This window comes from Eretmochelys imbricata, chromosome 3, assembly GCF_965152235.1.
Source record: "Eretmochelys imbricata isolate rEreImb1 chromosome 3, rEreImb1.hap1, whole genome shotgun sequence".
Taxonomy (NCBI): domain Eukaryota; kingdom Metazoa; phylum Chordata; order Testudines; family Cheloniidae; genus Eretmochelys; species Eretmochelys imbricata.
In genome coordinates, this window is record NC_135574.1 from 168,255,447 (window position 1) to 168,279,688 (window position 24,242).

A 24,242-nucleotide genomic window follows, 5' to 3' on the forward strand; every position below is an offset into this window, starting at 1 on the left:
TTTAACTAATCAATTGTTTTGTTTTATTTTTTGCATGTATGTAGTTTTGGTAGAACCCCATGATTAAAAAGTATGTACTCCCACACTTTCTAAAGCAGAGCTATCGTGATGGCTCCAGAAGTTTTGTTCTAATGTGCATAACAAAAATCACTAGAGAGAGTGCTGTAGAGCACTTGTGTGTGTGTGTTATTGAAAGTATAACCATCGGTAAAATGTTTGAGCCAAACCCCAACTAGCTTAGGTTATTTAACTCTGTCTTTTAAAAACTTCCTATAAGTTAAGCATACAGCTGTTCTGTGAAATCTGTAGGTAGAATAAATTCACAGACATCTAGATGAGGTCTACAAAATGCTATGGGAGCCTTTTTTGGAGGGCAATCAGAATAGTCACCTGAATGTCCCTTTATTTGCATTTGGAGGATATATGGTACCACTGGGCTTTAAAAATTCTGTAGTTAGAAGATTCAAGACACACGCAGAGCCTATGAGAGCTTCCAAAAGGAACTGAGGGAACTCTTTAAAAAGCTCAGAAATAGCACAAAAGGGGGTGCGTTGTGTCCAGATTCAGCTTCAGGAAATTAAGATCTCATCCTTTCCCTAAAACGCAGACTCCATAGAACTGTCAGCCTGCTAGTACTATTTGCTAAATAGTGGGGTTCTTTACACAAGACCCAGTGAATTCCAAGGTAAAAGAAACCTAATTAGCTTCTGCAACGCATTTTTCTTTCAAATATTTTCCAGCGATTAAGGTTCAGATGTGAAAGGTTGGATTCCTTGAATGCTTTTTAATTAACAAAGGATACCCATGCAAATCCAGGACTTCGCAAAAATGGTTTACATAGTGATCAATAGAAACACAAAGAGAGAGAGAGAAGGTAGACAAAAATTATAAATCCTTAATTACACAGTCTCAAGCATGTGAACAGCCGCCTTAAAGCTGTCGTATCTACACGAACTGTATCTTATGGCCCCGTTCACAGCTAATTGATGAGTTTGAGTTGTGTGTGTTTATGGGTACGGGTATACCTACAAATACATGATGGAAATTTTCCGTAAACCCTTTTTCTGAAACCAGGAAACGTCTATTTTAGCAGCAACAGACATGCTGGAACCTCTTCTGCTTTTTATAAAAAGACAACTTGACAGCAGTAACTTTTTATGCACATTGGAGAGGTTTAGGGTTACTGTAAGCAAGTATCAAATTGTAAAGTAGTTTTTAGCTCGCTAATGATAAGGAAAGGAAAACAAAACAAGAAATTTCTGACAACACTCAATTTGAGATACTGTGATACAGCGTGACGTTTAATTATAAATCCTTCTCCAACATAAAATATTACTAGCACCCCACAATTTGATACATGATATGCAGAGCTGCACATTCACTGCTAGAACTCCATTTTTGTCTACATCCAGCTGAAATGCTATGAGAAAAGGAGTCTTCATCTCGACAATATCTTTTTCAAAGTCCTAAATATCTAATAAATCATGTGAGTAGTTGAAAAAGGAGTCATTCATTTTTTGTTACTGTCAGAATATAAAACAAACTGATTTACAGAGAATGCTAATTTCTGTTTATTTGACCTAAAATATAACAAAGGAAAAGATGGGCAAGAAAGTTTGATAATAAAGGGCAAATTCAGTTTCAGGCGTCAGTTTAGAGTCCTTGTTTCTAACTGGAGATCAAAGCATAAAGATGAAGAGTTCTTTATGTTTCCATTTCTAGTGTCAAAAAAAAGATAGCCCTTTTTAGGAAGGGGGGAAAACCCCAAATCACTAATTGGGCATTGATGTTTCACTTCAAAAAAGTTAATCAAGAAGGCTTCTGGTTAATTCATGGAATTATGGGTTGAAAGGCTGTCAGTTTCTTGATCAGAATGTACTGATTTTAATTTCTGTCATTTTTATAGTCTGATATTTAAAATTCTTTTTCATGTGCTGAATAAGACTTGGAAAGTATGGTATGTTCTCTTAAATTGCTTTTGTTGTCGTAAGTCTTTGTTAAGGAAGTGCAAACAATTTGCAATGATAGAAGAAAATGGAAGATGAAAACCCTGTAACTTTATAGACGAATCATCTAATGAAAAGAATTTAAAAGGAAAACATAATGGTTGGAGGTTTTGTTATATTATGAATATTAACCAGATGTATGTTTAGTATGATATGGATTTGTCTTGGTAAGGGCAGTACAGGTATACAGCTACATTATGCTATCAGGGCTTCAGACAGGAATAGGCTTGAAATTACCAGGCTTCTTGAAGTTGTACACTCCTGACACAGGCATTAAATGGGTAAAATATGTCTGCACTGTTTATTTGTATTTTTGTTTGCTTTGTGGGCACATTTGATTAACACACACATACAGATACAATAATGTACAACTAGTCAGAAAAAAAAATCTATTCCCAGCGGTGAATCACATTTAGATATGTCAATTTTATATTAGTTCAATGAGATCCATATTGTCACTTCAGTAATTCTATGATATCAAGCCCCAAAGTTATTTGTCCAATGAATTAGAAACAGGGCTGGTTCTTTGGTTAACACCATGTGACTAACATCAGACACGACAGTCTGTTAAGTACAAACAATCATGTGAAGAAGTTTCTTGGGATGCAGCTGAGAAAGGAAGAGGGACAACTTTTAACCTCTCAAGAAAATGTGCTATGTTAAACTGACCTGCCATTTAAAACCTTCTGTACTAGAAATAATCTGGTTAAGACATTTCTCAAATTACAGTGACATTGTTTATACATGATAACATCAGTTTCTCTACATATTAGTTTTATACAAAAGAAACAAGGCATCGAGTGTAACAGTGGTATACAAGCAGTATAAAAGTATGTGAATAAAATGCTACATACTATATATTTAATACACTCATATAAAATTTGGTGGCGGTGTGCTCTCTCCATACAAATACTCATTCACAAGCCCATATTTTTATATATTTTAATGAAAGAACGAATTACAATGTGAAATAAACACATTTTAATAATCTGGCTAACAGCATAATTCAATACAGTATTTGAATTCACTAAGAAAGATTAATTATTAGTTTATAGTCACCAGCAAACAAGTTTGATATCATTTAAGATGAAGGGAACTATAATCTATAACCACAATTACGGGGCAGACCCTGCATCCCTTATTTGTGGGAGAAGTCCCATTGAAGTCAATAGGACTGCTCACTGAGGGCTCAGTTCTGCCACTGTTAGTCATGCACCTTGCTCTGTGAGTGGTCTCGCTGAAACCGGTGGAAGTACTTGTGCAGTAAGGTTCTACTCAACATGAAGAAGTGTGGCAGAATCAGACCGTGAGTAGGGGCAGTGGGTTCCAGCCCTTAATCATTAGTACAGCACTTTAGATTGGTTAACAGAGATGTAGCTTTGCTCATAGAGCATTTAACTTTACATTGTTAGATCAATTTTTATAAAAATAGATAAGAAAGCTCTGTAAGAAAGTATATATACTGTATAGGGAAAAGCCTCTCCTTAAAACAAGCAAAGAAAGGAAAAAAGTAAATAAAAGATTTCCCTAATTACACTTGGTCAGGAAAATTACATTAAAAACAGTTGTAATAAATGAAACAGTTCCAAGCATTAATGAACCTTGTGGTTTACAGGAAAGGACAGCAAACTAGCTGTATTGTAATAAAAGAGCGTTGCTTTTTATTTTTTTAATATTTCTTAAAACATTCAAACTGCTTTAGAAATTTTCTTAAAATATCATAATGAACCATAGCAAAACTGACTATCAAAACTTGTTCAAAGTTCAGCTCCTGACTGTACCATGTCTTAGAAATTTCCCTGTATCCCAATGCCACACTAATGTTTCTAGCTCATTTGGCAGATTCTTACAAGTTTGTATAAGTTTATATTTTGGAAATCAATCAAAAGTTATAAATCAATCCACTCTAGGTATATAATGGCTGGATGTAGGATTTTGGACAGCACACTGCAACAGTTAACTGGATGCAGTGGGCCAGATTCATCTCCTTGGACACAAGAGGAAAGGGGAGGTACAAATTACATCCCCCCCTGCACCCAGGAGCTACTCATCCTTGTTGGAGGGCAGGTGATAGTCCTGCTGCCATTCTCCCTCCAACAGATTTCTGCCATGGCTGGGCAGCTTTAGTTGATGGCTGGAGCTCCCTAGGAACTCACAGTCTGGGTTGCACTAACAGAAGCTAGCACTGTTCATGGAGGGACTCAGACACAATATTTATATAGGGCCAAGTTATGCACTCAGTCACACCATTTTAAATAAGAAGTAACTTCATTGAAGGCCATATTTACAAGGCTGTAACCTAGATCTAAATAGTAGCTGAGCCTGAAGAGGTTCTACAGGGCCTATGGCAGGGAAGAATTCCAGCTCCTAGGGTACAGAGGGGTAGCAGTAAGGCTGTAAAGTTGCAGTAATCCCCACCAGTCAAGAGGAGGCAACAGCCAGTGGTACACACTACAGCAAGTCCATGACCTCTACCCCTCCCACATCCCTTAAATAGGGTGTGTTGGGACCCATAGAGCAAAGTGTGCCTTTTAAGTAGTGTAGCCCCCACAAATCCTGCCCCCACTGCACATCAACACGGCATTGGTTTTCCTATGTCTGGGATCCAGGGACTAGACTTTCTTCTGAGAGCAGAATTTGACCCATACAACAAAAGGCTGTTTAATGCTGTCAAACTTATTTTTAATTCTCATACTCTTTGCTGACATCATTTTATCAGGCATTCATTCAGTGACAAGGAAATGCTTCCATGGATCTTCCCCACAAAAAATACCACCAAAAACAAAACAAAACATCTACCTACAGTATGTTACAAAACCTGGTAACAGATTTAAGAGATTACAAGATATAATACATTCCTGGGGCAGTTTACTTTAGCACTGTACTTTTCTGAATGCTACAGTTAAAACAATCAAAATATATGTGGACCATTTTTATTAAATGTGAAGTTAATGCTAAAGTAAAAGAAAGAATCCAGAAGTTGGAACAAATAGAACCAAAGAGGGGAGAAAAAGATTCTTTAAATACTTAAATTTGAGACTCAAACGGTCTCCTATAATTGGCTTTTACCTCCATTCATAATTGAAATCACATTTGGTTGTGTTGCAGGTACCATGGTATATCAGTGCTCTAATCTGATGATCTTATTACTCTTTTGGGTTTGGGTCTATTCTCCCATTAATGTCTGTGAGTTCCTCTCATTAACATTAATAGGAGTTAGGCATGCATTTCAATAGGCAAATAGAACCCTTAGAGTATATAAATGTCTAGCTCTTACTGAAAATTCAACATAAGGAGAGAGGATAGTCTGCTTTACTTACTCCTGGGGAATTCTGCGCCAAAAAATTAAAAATTCTGCACATAATATTTTAAAATTCTGCAAATTTTATTGGTCAAAATAACACTATATAATCATGCCAGTTTCAATTATTTTGGTAATTTATTTCAAAATACCTGTCAGCAAATATGGCTGTCACAATACAGACACACAAAAAACTCCCCCAGGAATACAGAGTTAAAGAAACCCCTATGACAATTCCCAGTTCCTGCTTCTCTGCCCCCTTCCCTCCCCCAGAGCCTAGTCAGGGGGCCAGACACGCACACCCCCTACACCCCAGAGCCCAGCCATGGCCCACCCAGCCCAGATATTCATATCCCCTTCCTCGCAGCTGCAGCCCCCCCAACCAGATGACTCACACACCCTCTCCCCCCAGACGCCCGCTGCGGGGCCTCCCCAGCCCAAACACTCACACTCCCTCTCTCCCAGAGACCAGCTGCTAGCTCCCTGCCCTTGACCCAGACACTCACAGACCCTACCCTCTTAGAGCCCAGGGATCCAGAGGGAGAAACAGCTTGATGCTGGGTCCTGGGCTTGCATGGAGTTTCCTGTGCACTGCCATCTCCTTCCTTCAGGCTGTGCTGGGAACTGCAACTGCTGGGAACCCTCCAGGTCCCTCTCCCTCCCCTCCCCTGGCCTTGTCTTCTATTTGTGAGCAGGGTTCTGCCAGGTCCTGTGGCCCCTAGTGGCAGCCAACATTTCTGCAGCCCATTTCGGGAGGGGGGGGAGAGCAAAGAAAATTCTGCATGCACAACATTAATTTATGCAACATTCTGCATTGCACAGTGGCACAGAATTCCCCCAGGAGTATTTACTGACATGCCATAATATTAGAGAGCTGCTTTAGACAAGACTGCATTCCTACAGACAAGTGTGATGGATAGGTAAAGAGTCTGATCCTTCTCTCAATTAAGTCAATGGGAGTTTTTATTGTATTAAAAGATAGAGTTTTTCCAAATTCCATCCTTTCATCTCTTTGAAGCTCTCATGACTTTGTATTTCACCAGCAGTAAGCTACAAGGGTAGTATATATAAAAGAAAGGGAAATTCACAACAATAATCTAGAAGGTAGTCATAATGTAGGGGGATGACTGAATCATAGTAACAGGGATTATTTGGTTTTAGTTTGGGAGACAATTTTTGAAAACATAATGTTTGTTGAGTACAGGTCGTCTACCGACTCTAATGCTGCAAGGCACCCAAAATTGAGTCAATTGCCTTATTTTGCACTCCACTTCAGTGCCTTGTGATGAGAGGTGCCGAGTGCCCTCGTTGTCAAAGGCCAGTGGCTGAGGACAACAGAAGTTGAGGGTGCCTATCATCTCACAGGACCAGGCCCCTAAGTGAAGGCAGAGAACGGACAGACTAATACAGAAACACAAAGTGGCGGAGGTAGGAAAAAAAAGAACCCCCCCCAAAAGTGTCAGGCGGGAAAATAATAAAAACAGGCACTATTGTAGCCAATAAGAATGATTGCAAGAGTTTATGGGTGAAAGTCTCTAGAGTGCCGAAAAACTGTCCTCTTCTATAGTACCTGCAATAAAACCAGTCGGTGGTCTGGGTACTCTCGCCGACTCCATTATAGCCTATGGACTTGTTCAGCTGATATAGAGCCTGACACACCAGTAAAAGGGCATGCCTTAATTTCCAGTAATCACTGTATTTTGAACCTTCATTTTATTAATATGCTCTGAGGATTTTAATTATGTTTAGCAACTATGCTCAGTATCTGTCAAGTAGCTGAATCCATAGCTCTTGCATGCCAGCAAATCCTCAGCTGCAGCTCAGCCAAGAAGCTAGACTCTACTTTAAGGCTGAATTGTGGCTTTGCCACAAGCCCAGCCCAAGGGGCAGCATGTAGATGTGCTGCCGCAGGAGCAGCCTGGGAACCAGACGGTGACTGCACGTGCCATGTCCCCTCTTGCTCAGGGCGAAGTTCTCTGCACCTGGCACAGATTCACTCTCCCCAGAGCATGTTCTGGCTGGCAAATGGGGGAATGGAGCCAAGGCTCCCCTCTCTCCACTCCCCACCTACCTGCACAGGAGGCTGTTCTCCCTCTTGCACTGCTATATTACTGGCCAGTGCAGGGGAGTAATAGGGCACCTGGTAACTTCATATTCCCTCGTATTGGCCGGTTATGTCACAATCTGGCCCTTAATCTTTTGTGAAAATTCAAGTATGGAGCCAATCATTCTCTTTCACTTTTGTAATCCTATTTGTAAGGAGCCATATATAGTATGGAAGATTTTAATCCTTTTTTCAAATATGTAGGTATATATATTGCAGAAAAGATAGAAAACCATTTTAAGGGTAGGTTTCAGAGGAACAGCCGTGTTAGTCTGTATTCGCAAAAAGAAAAGGAGTACTTGTGGCATCTTAGAGACTAACCAATTTATTTGAGCATGAGCTTTCATGAGCTGTAGTCTCTAAGGTGCCACAAATACTCCTTTCCTTTTAAGTGTAGTTTCTCCAAGAAACCTTGCTGTTTTATGTCAACCCAAGGGGTAAAAAACCATTGCGGTGTTGTAACAAAAACCAGTATCAGTTCAAGGATTGTAATCTCTGTGGAATCCTGATATACAGGAGAAAAATAGTTTAATCATTTGATAAATTCTTATAAGGGCTGACTGTATCTTTAAAGCAGAAGTCCGAAGGGTAAACAACAACAGAAAAAGTCAAGAGAAAATAGAATCATGCACAATTTTGAGGCCAGCACAAAGCCCCTGTTCTGATTTCTTTCTCCTACATACCAGGGTTTTTGTTCTTTGGATTGTCTGTTCCTTGGTTGAGGTTTGTTCTATCTGAATGCATACAAAAGACTCTGTGCATCAGCCACTGGGGTAAGGTTTGCACAAAGCTTTTTCTAAAGGCAGATTTAGAATATGGGAGTGTAGATTCACATTAAGCAATTAACAAAACAAAAACCCCAGCAAAACCACAAGTCATAACACTGACCTGGGAATAAAGAACAACATAGCAGTTACCAGAGCTACCACCAATTTATAAAAATTCCCATGTGAATTTCAGTGGATGATGATGTGATTAGTTTTGAAAGACAAAAACACCTGACCACATTCTATTACCTGTATATGATGTCCATGTAAAATTAGAAATTCCTTTAAGCTCTTCATATACATTTATACTGCATGAGCCTAAATAAGTAAGACCTTTAACTTTGTGATACACTTGTTGAATCTGGAGTCTATGAAAATCATATATGAAAATCTTGGAAAAGCATCACGATCTAACAAAAATAATCTGGTTAGATTATTAGTACTCAACATGCATCTAGACATGTTTTGTCTAAATTAATATGTTAATGTCTTATATGTCAGAATTGTTAATATATGAAAATGTCATTCCTAAACAATATCACTTTTCCAAAGGAATTTGATTGCTCACATTGTTTAGTGTAGTTTGGGTTCCTTTTCCAGGTTATAGACTCACCAAGTTTAATTTGTAATATAGTCTGTGGTGACCTGAGATCTTCCATGCTCTGCAATGGAATTATCTTGTTCAGTAGTTACTGTGAAATACTGTACACCACTTTATACAGTGAAACCTGTACAAGAGACAACCCTTGACAGACAATATTTGATCTTAGAAAACTGCTTGAAAATATTCACAAATATAAGTGGTTCATGACCCTTGAGAGGTTACGTATGACATATTTCCTGGTAGTAACTCAGTAAATAAGTTTGTCTATTGTAAGTGAAACCAAAATGAGCTGGGAAAATTGAGGTGGTTTTTCTTATTTACATAAAATTAACGTATTTTTTATTTAAACATTTAAGAGTTTGAAGTTGCACCTCACAAACTGAGCAACAAACAGAACTGGAAGGAACACTTTATACTGTACTGCTACTTACAATGTTTCTGGCTAATCAAAGTTCTTGGATGTTTGAATTACCAAAATGAAATTTATTGTGCCTTACATAAAAAACAACATGCAAGACAGGAAAGAAAATTCCTGTGGCAATGTTCTGAGAAATCCTTAAGCCAATAAAAATTGAAGGCCCAGTTCTGCAAATATAACCATCCGTTTGTATTAGCAGCTTCAACTAGTGTGATATGAAAGGCACGAAATAACATCAATTCAAAACTATAACTGGAGATTTCTTAGGAAAGGGGTTATGAAATCATTTAAGTATTGTGAGTATCTGAGAGTCACATGATGTATCTTTAAGTTTATACACTTGCTGTATGCAATCACACAGTACCTGACGGTCTTTGTATCCCAAAGGTTGAACTGTTCAGAGGTAACAAGAAAGAGTTTCTTTCTTTACCCAAATTCACTACAACATCAATAATTCTCACCAAAAATAATACAGCGATCGCACCCTCCTTCTCAGTGAATGCTGCACTGGGGGGGGTCTCACATTAGTAAGACTTAATTACTTTTAAGAAATAAACTTTGGTATGTTTGCTCACATATGGTAGAGTAGCAATTAAGATGAAATGAAAATTATCGTAATAAATAAAAAAATACATTTTGAGAATCCTGACTTTTTTTTTTTTTTTTTAAAACCGGTGTCATTACTGACTCAATAATCCACAATATTTAGTAATCTGAATTGGATGTGGCCGTCAGTGTGAATTAGTGATACTCTACTGTACTTACGGTACTTAGGCCCAAACCTCAGCTCTACACACACACACACACACCTCTTTGATGTCAGTGGAAGTTGTGGGTACATATCCAAAGGCAAAATTTGTCCATTATGCTGCAGCTTTTTCTTTTTTTACCATGATGTTGCTATGAAGCCAACCGTGCCAGCCTTAAATACATGCAGAGCAAATGGACCCATACATTTGGGAGTTCAATGTTCCATGCAAGCCCTGACAACTCAGGGGTTAGCCCTATTTCTCTCTGCCTCCTGGAAAATAGAGAGGAAATAACTCTCTTCTAGATCCCCGGTATTCGTCCTCCAACAAGACTAGAAATTATGGTTCTTGAAACTCTGCAATTCACATGACCAGCCATGGAAACAAAAATATCTTTCTTTTCCCCAAAGTCATAGAATTGGTCCTTTACCTTAGCAGTTTAACTACTACTGTTTCTTCTGTGATCTTTCAACATAATCTTCACAATATTGACATTTTAAAGAAATGCATATCAATTGGTTTAATGAAAAGATATTTTTAGTAAACTCACGCTCTAGGAGCTTCCTATATTGGAATACATGAATACAGGAAGTGCTTTCAACAGAAAGTTACATAGTTTTACAGTACAACCTGTCTCAACAGACTTGCAAGGGACCAGAACAGTGATCTGGTCTCTTTGGGTTAGGCACCAGCACAGGCAAATGGGGAAAAACCCAATTTATGCCACAATGTGGAGCTTGTTCCTATCACAGATTGAAGAAACATTTATTTTATGTCAAAGTTCACCTGATTCCACTGAGTGCTAGAGTTTTTCAAACTAATTTCACATCAGAAATGAAAAGTTAATGCAACTAAGTGCGTAAAAAACAAAATCAATCTAAAATAGCAATATATTCCCTATTAAGCTTTCTTTCCAAGTCGTGGTGATTTTTTGTTGTTGTTTTGTTTACTTGTGTCATAGTTTAATAATTTGTTTCTTGTATTAAAGGCCGATGTCTCTAAATTGGGATGTTTGCAGGTCAGAAACTAAAATATAAGAGCACTAAAAAAATCCAAGATGATAGGAGGATTTTATAATAATTTGGGAATTTTTACATAAGATATATTTGAATTGCTAAATTGAAAATAATCCCAAACCAAACAGTACTGAAAGCATCAAGGGGATGGAGCGATTGCTATCTCATCTGTGTACAGAAAGGTTTAATGTGACACTAGTGAGGTGTCTGACAAATTAATTGAAGAAAATGTGTAAAATGTTCCGCTCCATCGCACACTGTGCATTCTTTAAGGTGGAATGTTGAATTTGTTACTTCCATAACAGATCTCTTAGTGGTGACTAAGGGACAGTCTTGTTAAACATGGAACTCCCTGGAACCACAACTGACCCTTGGTACTACCTATTAAGACTCTAGTAATGAGTGCCATCTACATATTTGTTGTCCTTTGGATTCCTTCATTTCAGTCCAGTGATTTAGTTCCTCTTCTCCTGAGCTGTTGAGACCTAGAGAAATCCAGCCTATCATCTCTTTTCGTTTCATGCTGCGTTTATTATACACAGACAGTATGAGTGTCACATCTGAAAGCTGAAATAGTGCCACTTGAAAAATGAAGGTTTCTTTGTATACTGGATTTGGCTGCCCTCGGCGGATGGACGTCTTGCACTTGGACATCTCCTGACCCATGGAATTCAGCAGTGTTAACTTAACATATGTATCTACAAAATAAATAACATTTTGGAATGTTAACTGTTAGACTAGGACTTTTTGCTAACAAGATATAGAACGACATACTACATAAGGATACGGTGTATACCATGTTGACTGAACATAGCTCAGTTTGGACATACATAGTTATAATGTGAAGAGGATGATAAGTAAGCAAAAATATTTTTATTGCACTAATGACATAGCTGGTATTTTCACTATGTTAATGAGTTTAGTTAACGGTATTCCTCATAATCCTTCTCTTTCACACCACCCCCAACGTCTGTACACAAAGCAGACTGGTATAGCATTAACACTTAGCAAGCTTCAACTAGCCACAACACTGAAAAGCATATCACTGAGTTTTCAGAAAATAAGAACAAACAAGTGGAATGAAGACAACTAATGAAGAGGAAAAACGAATGTTGGTGTGCAGCAATGACATCAAAACAGCTAAGGATGAAATGCTTTAAAAAAAAATCTCTGCATGGATGTGGTTTCTTACTTAAGACTTTTTGATTTTGTTTACATTTAAAGACCAAAATGTAGCCAAATGTATTAAATGGTGGATATTTACAAAACAGATTACATCTCTTTTGTAGTTCCTAGTTTCATGCAAGATTACATTTAATGTGTTTTTGGAGAGAAAAATAAATAATCTTTGCACAATTTAACATGGTTCTTTAAGATGTGGCTTGCCTAGTGCTTTAGGAAATACTTTCAAAATGCTGATGTAATGTTTAAAATGTATACTGTAAAATGCATTTAACACACCATGAGTTTTAGTATTTGAGTGATAAGCCTTTTATTTTTAAAATTGTATTTTTTTGTTTGTCATGACACCTGCATACTGTATAAGCATTTGTATTTCATAAAGTTATTACTCATTTTAAGAAGTATATAATTGTCTGAAAAAATCTGCTTTTTTATTCCTATCGTATATATGACAAGAAGATTATTAAAAGATTAGAGCTTGGTAGAGCATGCTCATTGCATGTTTTCACTTTTTAGATACTCTGAATACCATCATCCATAATCAGAGATATGTGCTACCACTATTTTTAACAGTGCCACAGATAATAAATGTACATTTTGGAAACTACATGGTGGACAGCCGTGGACAGCTTTACTGCTGGCAAGTTTCCTTTTGCATGAAAAAGACAACATCCAATTAGTCTCTACAGGAACTCACCTCGGATTATATAAACCTGTCCACCTATCAAGTGTTTTAGACAACAGAACAGTCCGTCTGACAACAGGGGGTGGAAAGCAGTAAAAGAAATAATGACCAGATGTCAATAGTTTGGTGAGAGAGGGTCAAAGGTTAAAGTTTAAGAGGAAACACTGTTCACTGGAGCGGAAGAACACAAAACCTTAGCAGTTCTGTTCAGATAGAGGATGGAACAACAGGATTGTTGGGTAAAATTTAATGAAACGAGAATTTTGTACATTCATTGTGTAATCTTTACCAAAAAAATTACACTTAAATAGTGGGAGATCTTAATATTAATAGTTATTGGATTTAAAGCACATTGAACATAGAAAGAATCATGCATGTGATCAGGTTATAAAAGACTAGGTTGATATCACTGTATCTTCTTTATCAAACCTTATGCTTTTTCATGCAAACTCCAGCATATTAAGTAAGACTACACACAGTAATTATGCTCCGTATATTACAAATAATAGAATGAAAGATTATTGACCTGAAAAGTTAATCCTAGAAATGTATAATGATCTTGATCAGTCATTATATTTAATGTTACTTTGCGACTGAAGCAGAGATGAAGTTGAATCACAAAGTGAAACTGATCTAAACTTCCGCAAAGTTCACAGATGCTCAGACCTGGGATTCAAATGTGGATCCATCTCTAGTTTAAAATTTAAACAACTCATTAATTAAAACTAATGCATACAATTATTATATGAAAGTTTATGCACTACTTTATAATTTTAAATTATAATGGAATTTTAAAAATACATAAAAGTTCATCAGGATTAGTACACTCATCTTCATCACACTATAGTGATAATTATACTATAGATACTATATCAGATCAAATTCCAAACTCTGATTGTTAGTATAGGTCAGTCTGTAGCTTGATAAATTCACTACAACTCTTATAACAGTAATAGAGATGCAGGAACCCTTCCAGGTTTGGTTTGCAAGGACTTTGACAAATTTACATGAGTTCACAATCCCTAATCTATGAAAAGGGTCATGTCTGAACAAAACCTTACTTTTCACAGTTGAATCTCATTGTGATCCATGGGTGAAACTGGGATTCTATGGGATCATGAGTGTTTTAGCACTCACATCAGAACTAGAAATTAGATTACATCTCAGCTTCATGGAAACAACAGAACTCTGATCTCATGTTTGCACATATAGAATTAGGCCCTCATTATTATACTAATCACAACATAAAATAATAAGGTAATTCCCGATAACTGGGAAATGAATGAAAGTAAAGTATTAGGGCACTGCCAGACTTGCCAGAAATAAAACCCCCCAAGATCTAATCTGCATAAAATTTGTACACTAATGTATTATAGGAAACTGTAGCTTATTCCCTCTCTCCAACACCTTCAGGGGCAGCTACCTATTCTTTCTTCCCTAAGGGAACCCAGGGTCATCTCTCCCCTACCTTGATTCTCACATCTCCACCTCCATCCCCTCACTCAAACTTCCATTGTCCCTCTCCACACTCATCTCTCTTGCCTGTGAGATCCCCATCTCTCCATGCATCTTCTGGTCTTCTCCCTCATCTGGGGTCTTTGGGTCCTTCATGTTTCCCCATCTCTCTCTCTCGCTCTCTCTTTCTCCAGCCTTTCCTGTCTCTCTAATCCCCAATCTCTATTAGTTTTTGACTCCAAAGAGATGTCTCTGGAGCTGCTGCTTGGCAACACAAAGGCAGCTAAGATTACGTCATACCCTTCTCCATCCATGACCACCAAGCTCAGCTCCATCCCTGCAGAAAGATATTCAGAGAAGGAGATGGAGGAGAAGGCTGAGACAAAGGTAATGAATGGGATAAGTAAAGAGCCAGGGAAGGGAGAGGAGAGAGTCTCAAGCCTTAGTGTCCCACTTATGACTCAGCTGCTAAAGAAGAGAACAATCCCAGAGATGGATAGGATATGAACACAGCTTTTTTAATGTTGGCAGCCTGCCAGATAAGCCTGCAAAATGGTAGGAAAATTGCGGACTGGGAACAGTGTTCCCTCCAATTTTCTCCACCCATGTGTGGGATGAATTTTGTTATGTGCACCAATATGGAGGTGATGGCATGACACATTTCCACATTGGTGCACATAACAAAATTCATGTGACAGGGTGGGACCGAGGGATTCGGAGTGTGGGAGGGGGCTCAGGGTGGGGCAGAAGGTTGGGGTGAAGGGGGTGAGGGCTCTGGCTGGGGGTTGTGGGCTCTGGGGTGGGGCCAGGGATGAGGGGCTCAGAGCTGGGGCAGAAGGTTGGGCGGGGCAGATGAGAGCTCCGGCTGGGGGTGCAGGCTTTGCAGTGGGGCTGGGGATTAGGGGTTTGGGGTGCAGTGGGGCTCCCTGGGGTAACGATGGGGAGAGAGGACTCCCCCCGCAGCTCTCTCTCTCCCTGCAGCAGCACCTGGGCTGGAGGGGAGAGGCGCCTCTTCGCAGCTGCTGCAGGTCTGGGGCTGGGCTGGGCCAGGCCGGGGGAGGAGCTCCTGTCCCCTGGCTGCAGCAGGTCTGGGGCTGGGCTGGGCTGGGGTGCCTCTCCACCATCCTAAGCAGGTTTGGGACTGGGCTGGGTCAGGGCTTGGGGAGAGGCATCTCTCCCCGCTGCAGCCCTGAGAGCCTGCACAGTGCTTAATAAGCAGCTGTGTGGCCACGCAGCTTAGAGGGAACTTAGATTGGGGAATAATGTGGCCAAGGTCGGAGCATCCAGACATATCTTGCTATAACCTGCTTGAGTCAGACAGACACCTACTGAATTTTGCCAAGTCAGATCAGAGAATTAGAATGGAATCACATAGGAACCAAATAAAAATGGATTCTGATTAGCTGGGCTTATTCTCCACATCACATGAGAAGGAGCAACCAGTCAGGGATGGAGGTACGGTTGCCAACCCTCTGGGATTGTCCTGGAGTCTCCAGGAATTTAAGATTAATTTGTAATTAAAGATTATGTCATGCGAGGAAGCCTCCAGGAATACATCCAACCAAAATCTGGAACACTAGACGGAGGAAAAATACCATCTGACTTATTCCATGTGTCTTATTTCAGGAAATTATGCTCAAACTCAAAATACAAATTTAGAAAGTTTGGAGATATTTTTAGACACAGGTTCATCTCAAACCAAGGTTGATTTTGAGTCAATTTTGCAGAATAAGTTAAAATAAAAAAAGTTTTCCCAGCTCCATCCAGTGATGAATTTTCCAAGTTAAGTGGTGATCTGTACTGCATCACATGGCAAAGGCTAGAATTTGCCTTAGAGTGTCTTCTCTGAGATTTCAAAAGTTAAATATAACTTTTCCAAATATATCACATATATACACAAGTCCATACACAATTAAAGACTGTAGCATCAGTTCCCTAGTAACAGCAACAGCTTCACCATATTTACACTAGTGTTAGTTGGCACATACTGTTTCTTTAAAAACGGTAACTTTTTATTCCTGGCCTGTGATGTGAGGCATTAATAGTTCAGCAATTAATCATTATAATAAAGGTAATTTATTAGTCAGTCATCATGAAAAATTAAAACAGTCTTGTCAACTTATAACTAATATTTTGAATTTTAGATTTTTGCTATTTCCCAACGGACTAGAAATAAAAACATGAAACAGATTAGTTGATGATTGCTCTATTTCATTTGGACTGGGTAAGACTAAATGATAGGATTGACGTTCCCACCACTGAGAGCCCCACAAGTGCAGAAGTATTAGGATGATTAAAAAAAAAAAAGATTATCACTCACTGGGTGGTCTGTTTGCTGCCAAGTTTTTGAAGTGGCTGCCTTTTATCACTTCTGCTGATAGTCTTCCAGTTGTGGCATTATAAAGTAGGCCGATGAGGATTTCTGGAGCTGAGCCATGTACTAGGGACTGACAAGAGGAGGTACTTTCACTGCAGGACATTTCTGACATGCTTATTTGAGAGTCACAGCCCTGTAAACAGAAATGAAATATTTTAAAGTATTTTACAGAGTGAAGCTACTTGAGATCAATTTTTAGTGTAGCACTTAGGGAATTAGGCAAGCAACTTTACCAATAACAGGAATTGCATGCCTAAAACCCTTATGCACCAGATGAGAAATGTAGTCCTTTAGTGTATTTAGTGTAGTGTGTTTATATATACACCTGAGGTAACAAAGAACAAAGCAATCTGGAGACGAAGTTATTAATATTGTGTTTTCATTATTAAATAGTCAGGAAAAATAAAAGGACCAAGTCAAACACAGCATTTAGGGTCTTTACTTACTTGAATTGATAAGGTGAGACATACAGTGTAGTTTGCTGGCATCTTAGAGCCTACTAAACTTAGGATATTTGCTGTTTTTCCATAGATATAAATCACCATTTGAACTTGGAACACAATAAAATACAGGGAATTTTTATTTCTCCTTTGTAAAGGTTATTCGCCAGATTGAAAACTCATGAGCATACAGTTAAAGACACAAGGAGAAACACAAACACACACTGCCAAGAACCAGTTTGTTTAGTAGGGCAGATTAATTGAGCCAGGCATATGGAATGTAACAGGCCTCTGTGCCCTGAGTGGCAAGGAGGGAAAGTCACGTCAAGGGTGGGCAGGCAGTGATATAGTGTTTTCCACCTGGTTCCCGCTGGGAGGAAGCTTTAATTTCCACCATGGGAGCCTCTAAGAGGATGCACATCTCCCAGCCATTATGACTGTGTTGCCTCCTGATCCAGGCTGCTCACACCCACCTTGGCCCCTTTCAGCCCCTCCCCCCGGCAAAGGAAAGGTTACAGCTACTTTACGCTACCACATTTATTGCCCCAGTGGACTTCCTACTCTGGGGACTATATGCATATAGTAACTCTAGTGCAAACAAGGCTCTGGGTTATATTTGGCCCAACTGCTATTTGCTTGGAAGCTGTGGAGAGAATTTAAAATGCCCAATTTACTCCTTTAAATTCCTCCCTCAAAGATCCTAAGGGTCTGTCTACACTGCAGCTGGAAGTGAGCCTTCCAGCCTGCGTAGACTGACTTGCACTCGCAGGACTGAAGCCCACACACTAAAAATAGCAGTATGGACACTGCCCCTTGGGTGGAGATTTGGGCTAGCCACCTAAGATCATGCCCCCGGCCACACACCTTTGGGTCTGAGCTCAGGTAGCTAGCCCAAGTCTCCATCAGAGCCATAATATCTACACTGCTATTTACGGGGTGCTAACTTGAGCCCTACTAGCACAAATCTGTCTACCTAGGCTGGGAGGCCTGTTAGTTGTACCCATCTTTTCATCGGTCAAAGAGAATTTGGGGTGGCTCCTTTCAGACTCAACATTATTTAAAGGAGTTGCTGGGGGACGGATGGAAGGAGGGGGATTGGATCCATTGTTCTTTAAGGTGGCTGCTTCTCCAGTGTTCAACACATCCACACCCTTTCTAGAAATTGGTGATAAGGGACAGTGAGATCAAGCCTCGGACCATCCCAGGCCAAGGTCAATCTTAAAGCAAATGAAAATTTTACTTTACTCGTAAAGCATGAATGAAATACAGAAGACCAAATTATAGCACAGGTATTACTTTAGTCTATGAGATTGCATTTGAAATTGAATCCTTGTCCTAATTCTCGTCAACAGAAACAATACGTCCAAATAAATGTAAGCATGATACAAGCTTCCCAAAGCTTATTCCAAGAATTCCAGTCCTTATATGTGAATGCATAATGGTGTTACCAAATACATTCCTGCTGGAGAAGGTCCTAACCCAAATCCTCAGATCCCAGTCCTCTGAACCATCCCAATTTGCATTTTCAGCTTTTGATAATTCTTCCCAATGCTCATTATTTAGGGCTGAAAATGAGCTATGAAGTATTTTTTAATTGCATTTACTCTCTGCTTCTTTGGTATACAGCAAATAAAACCCCCACATTCCTCAACCTAAACTATGAAGTACAAAGTGGAATGCTGAAAAGGAACATGACTCAGCTCCAGCAAGCATTGTGTACACTGTGCATTCCAAAAGCGCCGGCTGTCATGAAATGGATAAAATCAAGGGTTGGCCAGTCTGTTTTTATAATGTGTTTTCACAACTGCAGGTATGGCATACAACAACATTTTTTCACAGCTGTTAAAACTATATAAAACTCTCTCTTATTCAGATTGTCTACTTAAGCTGGAATTACACCCCATGATTGCACAATACCCACGATCAGTCAGTATAATAGACAGTAGTGTGAGCCTATCAGCAGCCTAACCGTTGACAAGTTTTTGTAGGCATCAGGGCAATGGAGAGTTTTAAGGAGGGATCTGAAGGAGGATAATGAGGTAGCTGTGCGCATATTTTCCAGAGCCCCTTTCAAATGGTGGGATGCCAGTGGTAAAAATGATGGGGTAGGAAAATGTTTTTGCAGCAGCATTCTTAAAGGGTATGAGTGGGGCAAGTCTGCATTTGTCAGAGCCAGAGACAAGGATGTTGCAGTAATTGAGATGGCAGATGATGAGAGCCTCGATGAGAGTTTAGCTGTGTGGATGGATAGGTATGGCCATATCTTAGAGATATTACTCAGAAAAAATCGGCAAGATTTAGACATAACCTGGATATGAGTACCTAGAGAGAGGTCCAAGTCGAAGATTACTGAGTGACAGGCAGAATGGTGTTGTTGTTGACAGTGATTGAGAAAGAGTGGGGAGAGAACTTGCGGGGCAGAAGATAAAGAGCTCTGTTTAGCCATGTTGAGCTTGGGCACACAGCTAGACATCCATGAGGAGATGTCAGAGAGACAGGTCAAGATTTTAGTTTGGACAGAAGGAGATAGGTCTGGGAGTAGAGAGATAGATCTGTGAGTCATCAGAATAGAGATGGTAGGTGAATTTGTGTTTACAGATGAGATTACCAGAGATAAGATATAGATGGAGAAGAGAAGGGGACCAAGGACAGAGCCTTACAGAACACCCATAGGAAGTTGGAGGGTGATGAAGAGGATCCTCCGAAGAACACACTGAAGGAGCAATTAGAGAGACAGAAGGAGAATCAGGAGAGGACAGAGACATGGAAACCAAGGGAGAACAAACTGTCAAGAAGGCGGCCATGGTCATTAGTACGAAAGGCAGCTGACAGGTTGAGGAAGACAAGGAGGGAGTACTAGTTCTGAGATTTGACTAGGAAGAGGTCATTAGAGACTTTACCAAGAGCCATTTCAATGGAGTGCAAGAAGCAAAAATGAATGGTAGGGGATCTAGGATAGAACTGGAGGAAAGGGACTCCAGACAGTGATTGCAGAGAATGCATTCAATGAGATTAGAGATGAAAAGGAGAGGGGGCAGTAGCTGGAGGTAAGTGAGGTCAAGGATGACTTTGCTTTAAGAAGGGAAAGATTAAAGAATGTTTATGTTGTGAGGGAAAAGAGCCAGAGGAGAGTGAGAGATTAAAAGAGAAGAGTAATGCAGGGTATGAGAGTGGGAGCAAGGGAGATCAGGAGATGAGATGGGATGGGATGGGATGGACTCACTGAGGCAAGTGGAAGTGTTAGAAGAGGAGGAGAGCAGATGAAAAACCATTGCATCTGTTACTGTGGAGGAGGAAGAGAGTTGTAGGAGGGAAAGGGAAGGGAAACCAAGGGGAGAGAGAATCATGTCATAGGTTGTCAGTTTTCTCTTTGAAGAAATTAATGAGATTCTGTGCAGAGAGAGACATGGAGACATGAGGAGGGGAGGGTTTGAGGAGTGAATCAAAGATAGCAAAAAGTGTCTGGGATTGCGGGCATGGGATTAAATTATGTTGGAGAAGTAGGGCTGCTTATCTAGCAAGATGGCAGAACTGATAAAGAGAACAAATCTGTAGTGGAGGAAATCAGCCTGGTCACAGGATTTCCATAGAAACATTCTGCAGTGTGAGAGCAGAAGTGAAGGAAGCAGATGTTGGGGGGTGAGCCAAGGCAGGATGGACCTTGTGATGGGAGAGAGAGGCCAAAGAGTCAAAGGTGGAGGAGAGTGGAGCATGGAGATAATCAACAACCACATCAGTAGAAGCAAGAGAACAGAGGACAGGGAGGAGAGAGCTGAGAGCAGATGAAAAATCATCAAAGCTGATGGACTGGAAACCATGGAAAGGTTGAGTGACAGGACAAGGGGAGGGGCTGATGGGTGATGTTGAAAGGGACCAGGTGATGCTCAGAGAGGGAAAATTCAGCAACAGAGATCAGCGAGAGAGAGAGCAGTGCTTGGTGAAGACTTTCTACACATATCTAGCAGCACGGAAAATATCACAGACTAAGGACTGGAAGCGTTTTCATATATGGCAATGGCAATTGTCCACCACAATAACCATTATGAAAAAGTCCCACAAAACACTATAGTAAAAAACTCAAGAATAGTCTATATTAGCAGGATTTCTTCTCTACAGTATTTTCCCCAGTGTATGCTGCCCTATTTGAGTGTTGATGTAGAGATCTACATTGAAACAGATCCATTTATTGCCTTTCAAGTGAAGCTCTTCTTGGTAGCAATGGCTACTGCTATTTACTCTGACTTAGTCCCTAGTCTGTACATTGCATGAAGATTTTAAAATGTAACAGTATCACTGGGCTCCTTTCCAAGTCCTATCTTGTTTTTACTCTGTGCACATGGTAGAAAATCCAAAAAGAGGTCACCAGTCTTTTCAAGAAAGAGTGCGGAAAGAAATGATATTGTATTTACCGGCCTTCGGATGGTACTGATATTTTGATAAATAAAAGCACAATGATCAAGTGCCAACTTTTAAAATATTCATTATGAAATTGTTAACCAATACAACATGAATATAAAGATAGACACAATAAAGCTTTAATCTTATGACAATAATGGAGTGCTATTTCTGCTTTTCGTTGCCATCTAAACCTGCCTTGAACCTACCTATAAATCAGCGTGGAGGCCATTTCATTGCAGCAGTTTCCTTGTGAGTAAGATAAAATAAATTAATAATAATACCTAGTGCTTTTTATCCACAGATCTCAAAGCACTTTACAAAAGAGGGCAGTATCCTTATTCCCATTTTGGGGATAACGGTGGCACTGGGAAATAAAGTGGTATGCCCAAGGTCATCCAGCAGGCCGGTAGCAGAGCTGAGAATAGAACACAGGTCACCTGAGTCTCAGTCTAATGCTCTATCCTTAAAACCTGTCAAAACAAGTTTATCTACACTGACCTATTCAGAAAGGTGTTTGTTTGCATAAGATAATTACATTTTTCCTACATTAACTGTGACAACAAATATATTTTTAGTACACTAAATACAAAATAAAAAATGCTAAGTGGTAAAACCTTTTCCAAGCATTTAGTCAGAACGGCAATATCTTTACATTAAAATGCCCAGATTTCTAGCTCTCTGGCTTTATACGTCAGAGCTATCATCCCCTGTTGATCTTTAAATCTTTTCTGCATACACCACAAGGCTGGTACTTTACTGGAAGGTCTCTCAGAATTGATTTGATCAACATCATTAGAATGGGTGAATTTACATCTGATTACAAGATTAAAATGTACTGTGTATGTACACATTTGAGATTAAGACACTGTCTCTGTTAACTTCTTTGTGTGTATCAAATAGAAAACAAAATTGAACCTTTTAAAAAGAATCCCTAAAGGAATATATCAGGTATAGGAATGTTTCTATTAAACACATTATAACTGGTTCCTACTGCACAACAAACAATAAACCAAAAGAAATACAAGACCTTTTTTCCTCATATAGAGGAAAATACGTATAGTGCTCAGTGCTGGCATGCTGAACTGCTGAGGAACGTTTTCTTACTATCTGAACCTTAGCCCTGTGGCACATGAGAAGTGACTCCCTACTCCTGGGGGTTCAGTCCCATCTTTTTTCCTAGGTTTTTTCCCCATCAGCAAACAGAGCTAACTGGATCAAATTAAACAGCAGACATTTATCCCTAGAAAGCATTAAAAAAACCTGGTATTTCTTTTGTATAACTTGTGATATCCTGGGTCTCAAACTCAGGCCTGGGAGTCGCCAGGCAGGCACCACATCCTGGCCTCCACCCAACGTGTTCTGAAACCTGGTGGGCCAAAAAGCTGGTAGGACTATAGCCTCAGCCAAGGCATCACCGACAGAAGCCCCAGTTGGAGGATTGCCCTGCTCCAACCATGCTATTTAAGCCAGAAGTCAGCACTGGAAGTTTGTCTGAGCAACAAGCTAAGTTCCTATTGTGGCTGCATTGGCCCCTGCTTGTGCTGCCTCTTGCATCCAACTCTCTTCCTGATTTCTCCTCTACTTCTGGCTCCTACTTCACCCTTACCTTCACTCCTGTTCCCACTATGCTCCTGTTCCATGCTTGATTCTTGCCTCTCCTCCAATTCTTGATCTTACACCTCGTCTCCAATCATCAGTTACTAGTCCTGGCTCTGACCCTGGGCACCAACTTCTCACCCTGACTCTGGCTTGACCCTGGGCTCTGGCATTTGGCATCTGACTTCGACTCTGTGACACTCCACTTTGATTCCTAGTTCTGATTCTGGCTTGCCCCCTGGCTCTGGTAATTGGCAGTTGACTGTGGTGCTGACCCTGGGCTTCGTTCCCCAACCTGGACACCTGCTCTGCTCACTAGACCTGACTCCTGCTCTGACTACTAGGCCAGACTGCCTACATCCCAGTCCATAGCATAACTTCATCTGTCTTTCTTCATTTTTTATTATTAATCACAATTTCATGGAAATAGCATGTTTGTTTCTTACATGTTCATCTCTTCCTGTGACTTATTCTGGACTTGTAGTCATAGAGATCAATTCTGCTCTCAATTCATTTGAGGTCACACCATAAGTGCAAGTACCGGGGAAGGGATATTCTCCTTCCCAATATTTTAGGTAGGTCATTTGTCACAACTCTTACCAGGGCTCATTTGTCATATAAAATGCTAATCCTGATCTGCAAGAGTGAAAGAGGTGCTGAAGTCTCCTGGCTGCCCAATATTCTAAAGAAAGAAATCTCTTTTGCTTTGCTAAACCTGAAGTAGGCTGTGTGGGGAAGAAGCTTTGAAGAAGGCTGCGTTTGGGGTGAATCTTACATGGGTTCTACTTCCCCATATTGCTGTTTTGTTTTTTCCTTGGCTTTGTTAATGGTGAATATTTCATAGAATCATAGAATATCCTGGGATCAACATGGCTACAACAACACTGCATGTAACTATTGTAGGTTATCACCAGAAAAATAAATGTATACACCTCTATTTTATTTAGATTTAAAAAAAAAAAAAAAGATCTTGAGTAATGAATTGGCGGATTAGTGGGTCATCAATGGGATGATTTAGTTGGGGATTGGTCCTGCTTTGAGCAGGGGGTTGGACTAGATGACCTCCAGAGGTCTCTTCCAACCCTAAACTTCTATGATTCTATGAAATGTAGGGCTGGAAGGGACCTCCACAGCTCGTCTCATC

General features: G+C 39.8%; 1 protein-coding gene across 1 annotated transcript in view; it reads right to left on the reverse strand.

Annotated features, from left to right (window-relative positions):
* Nucleotides 1-11,349: 11,349 nt before the first annotated feature.
* The window catches only part of SYT14 (synaptotagmin 14), a 172,577-nt gene continuing 159,684 nt past the window's right edge, over nt 11,350-24,242 (reverse strand). The window contains exons 7-9 of the mRNA XM_077811960.1: nt 16,608-16,797; nt 12,845-12,901; nt 11,350-11,663 (exon numbers count right to left, since the gene is read on the reverse strand). Of these exons, the coding sequence (XP_077668086.1) occupies nt 11,350-11,663; nt 12,845-12,901; nt 16,608-16,797 (561 nt within the window). The remainder of the gene's footprint in view (nt 11,664-12,844; nt 12,902-16,607; nt 16,798-24,242) is intronic.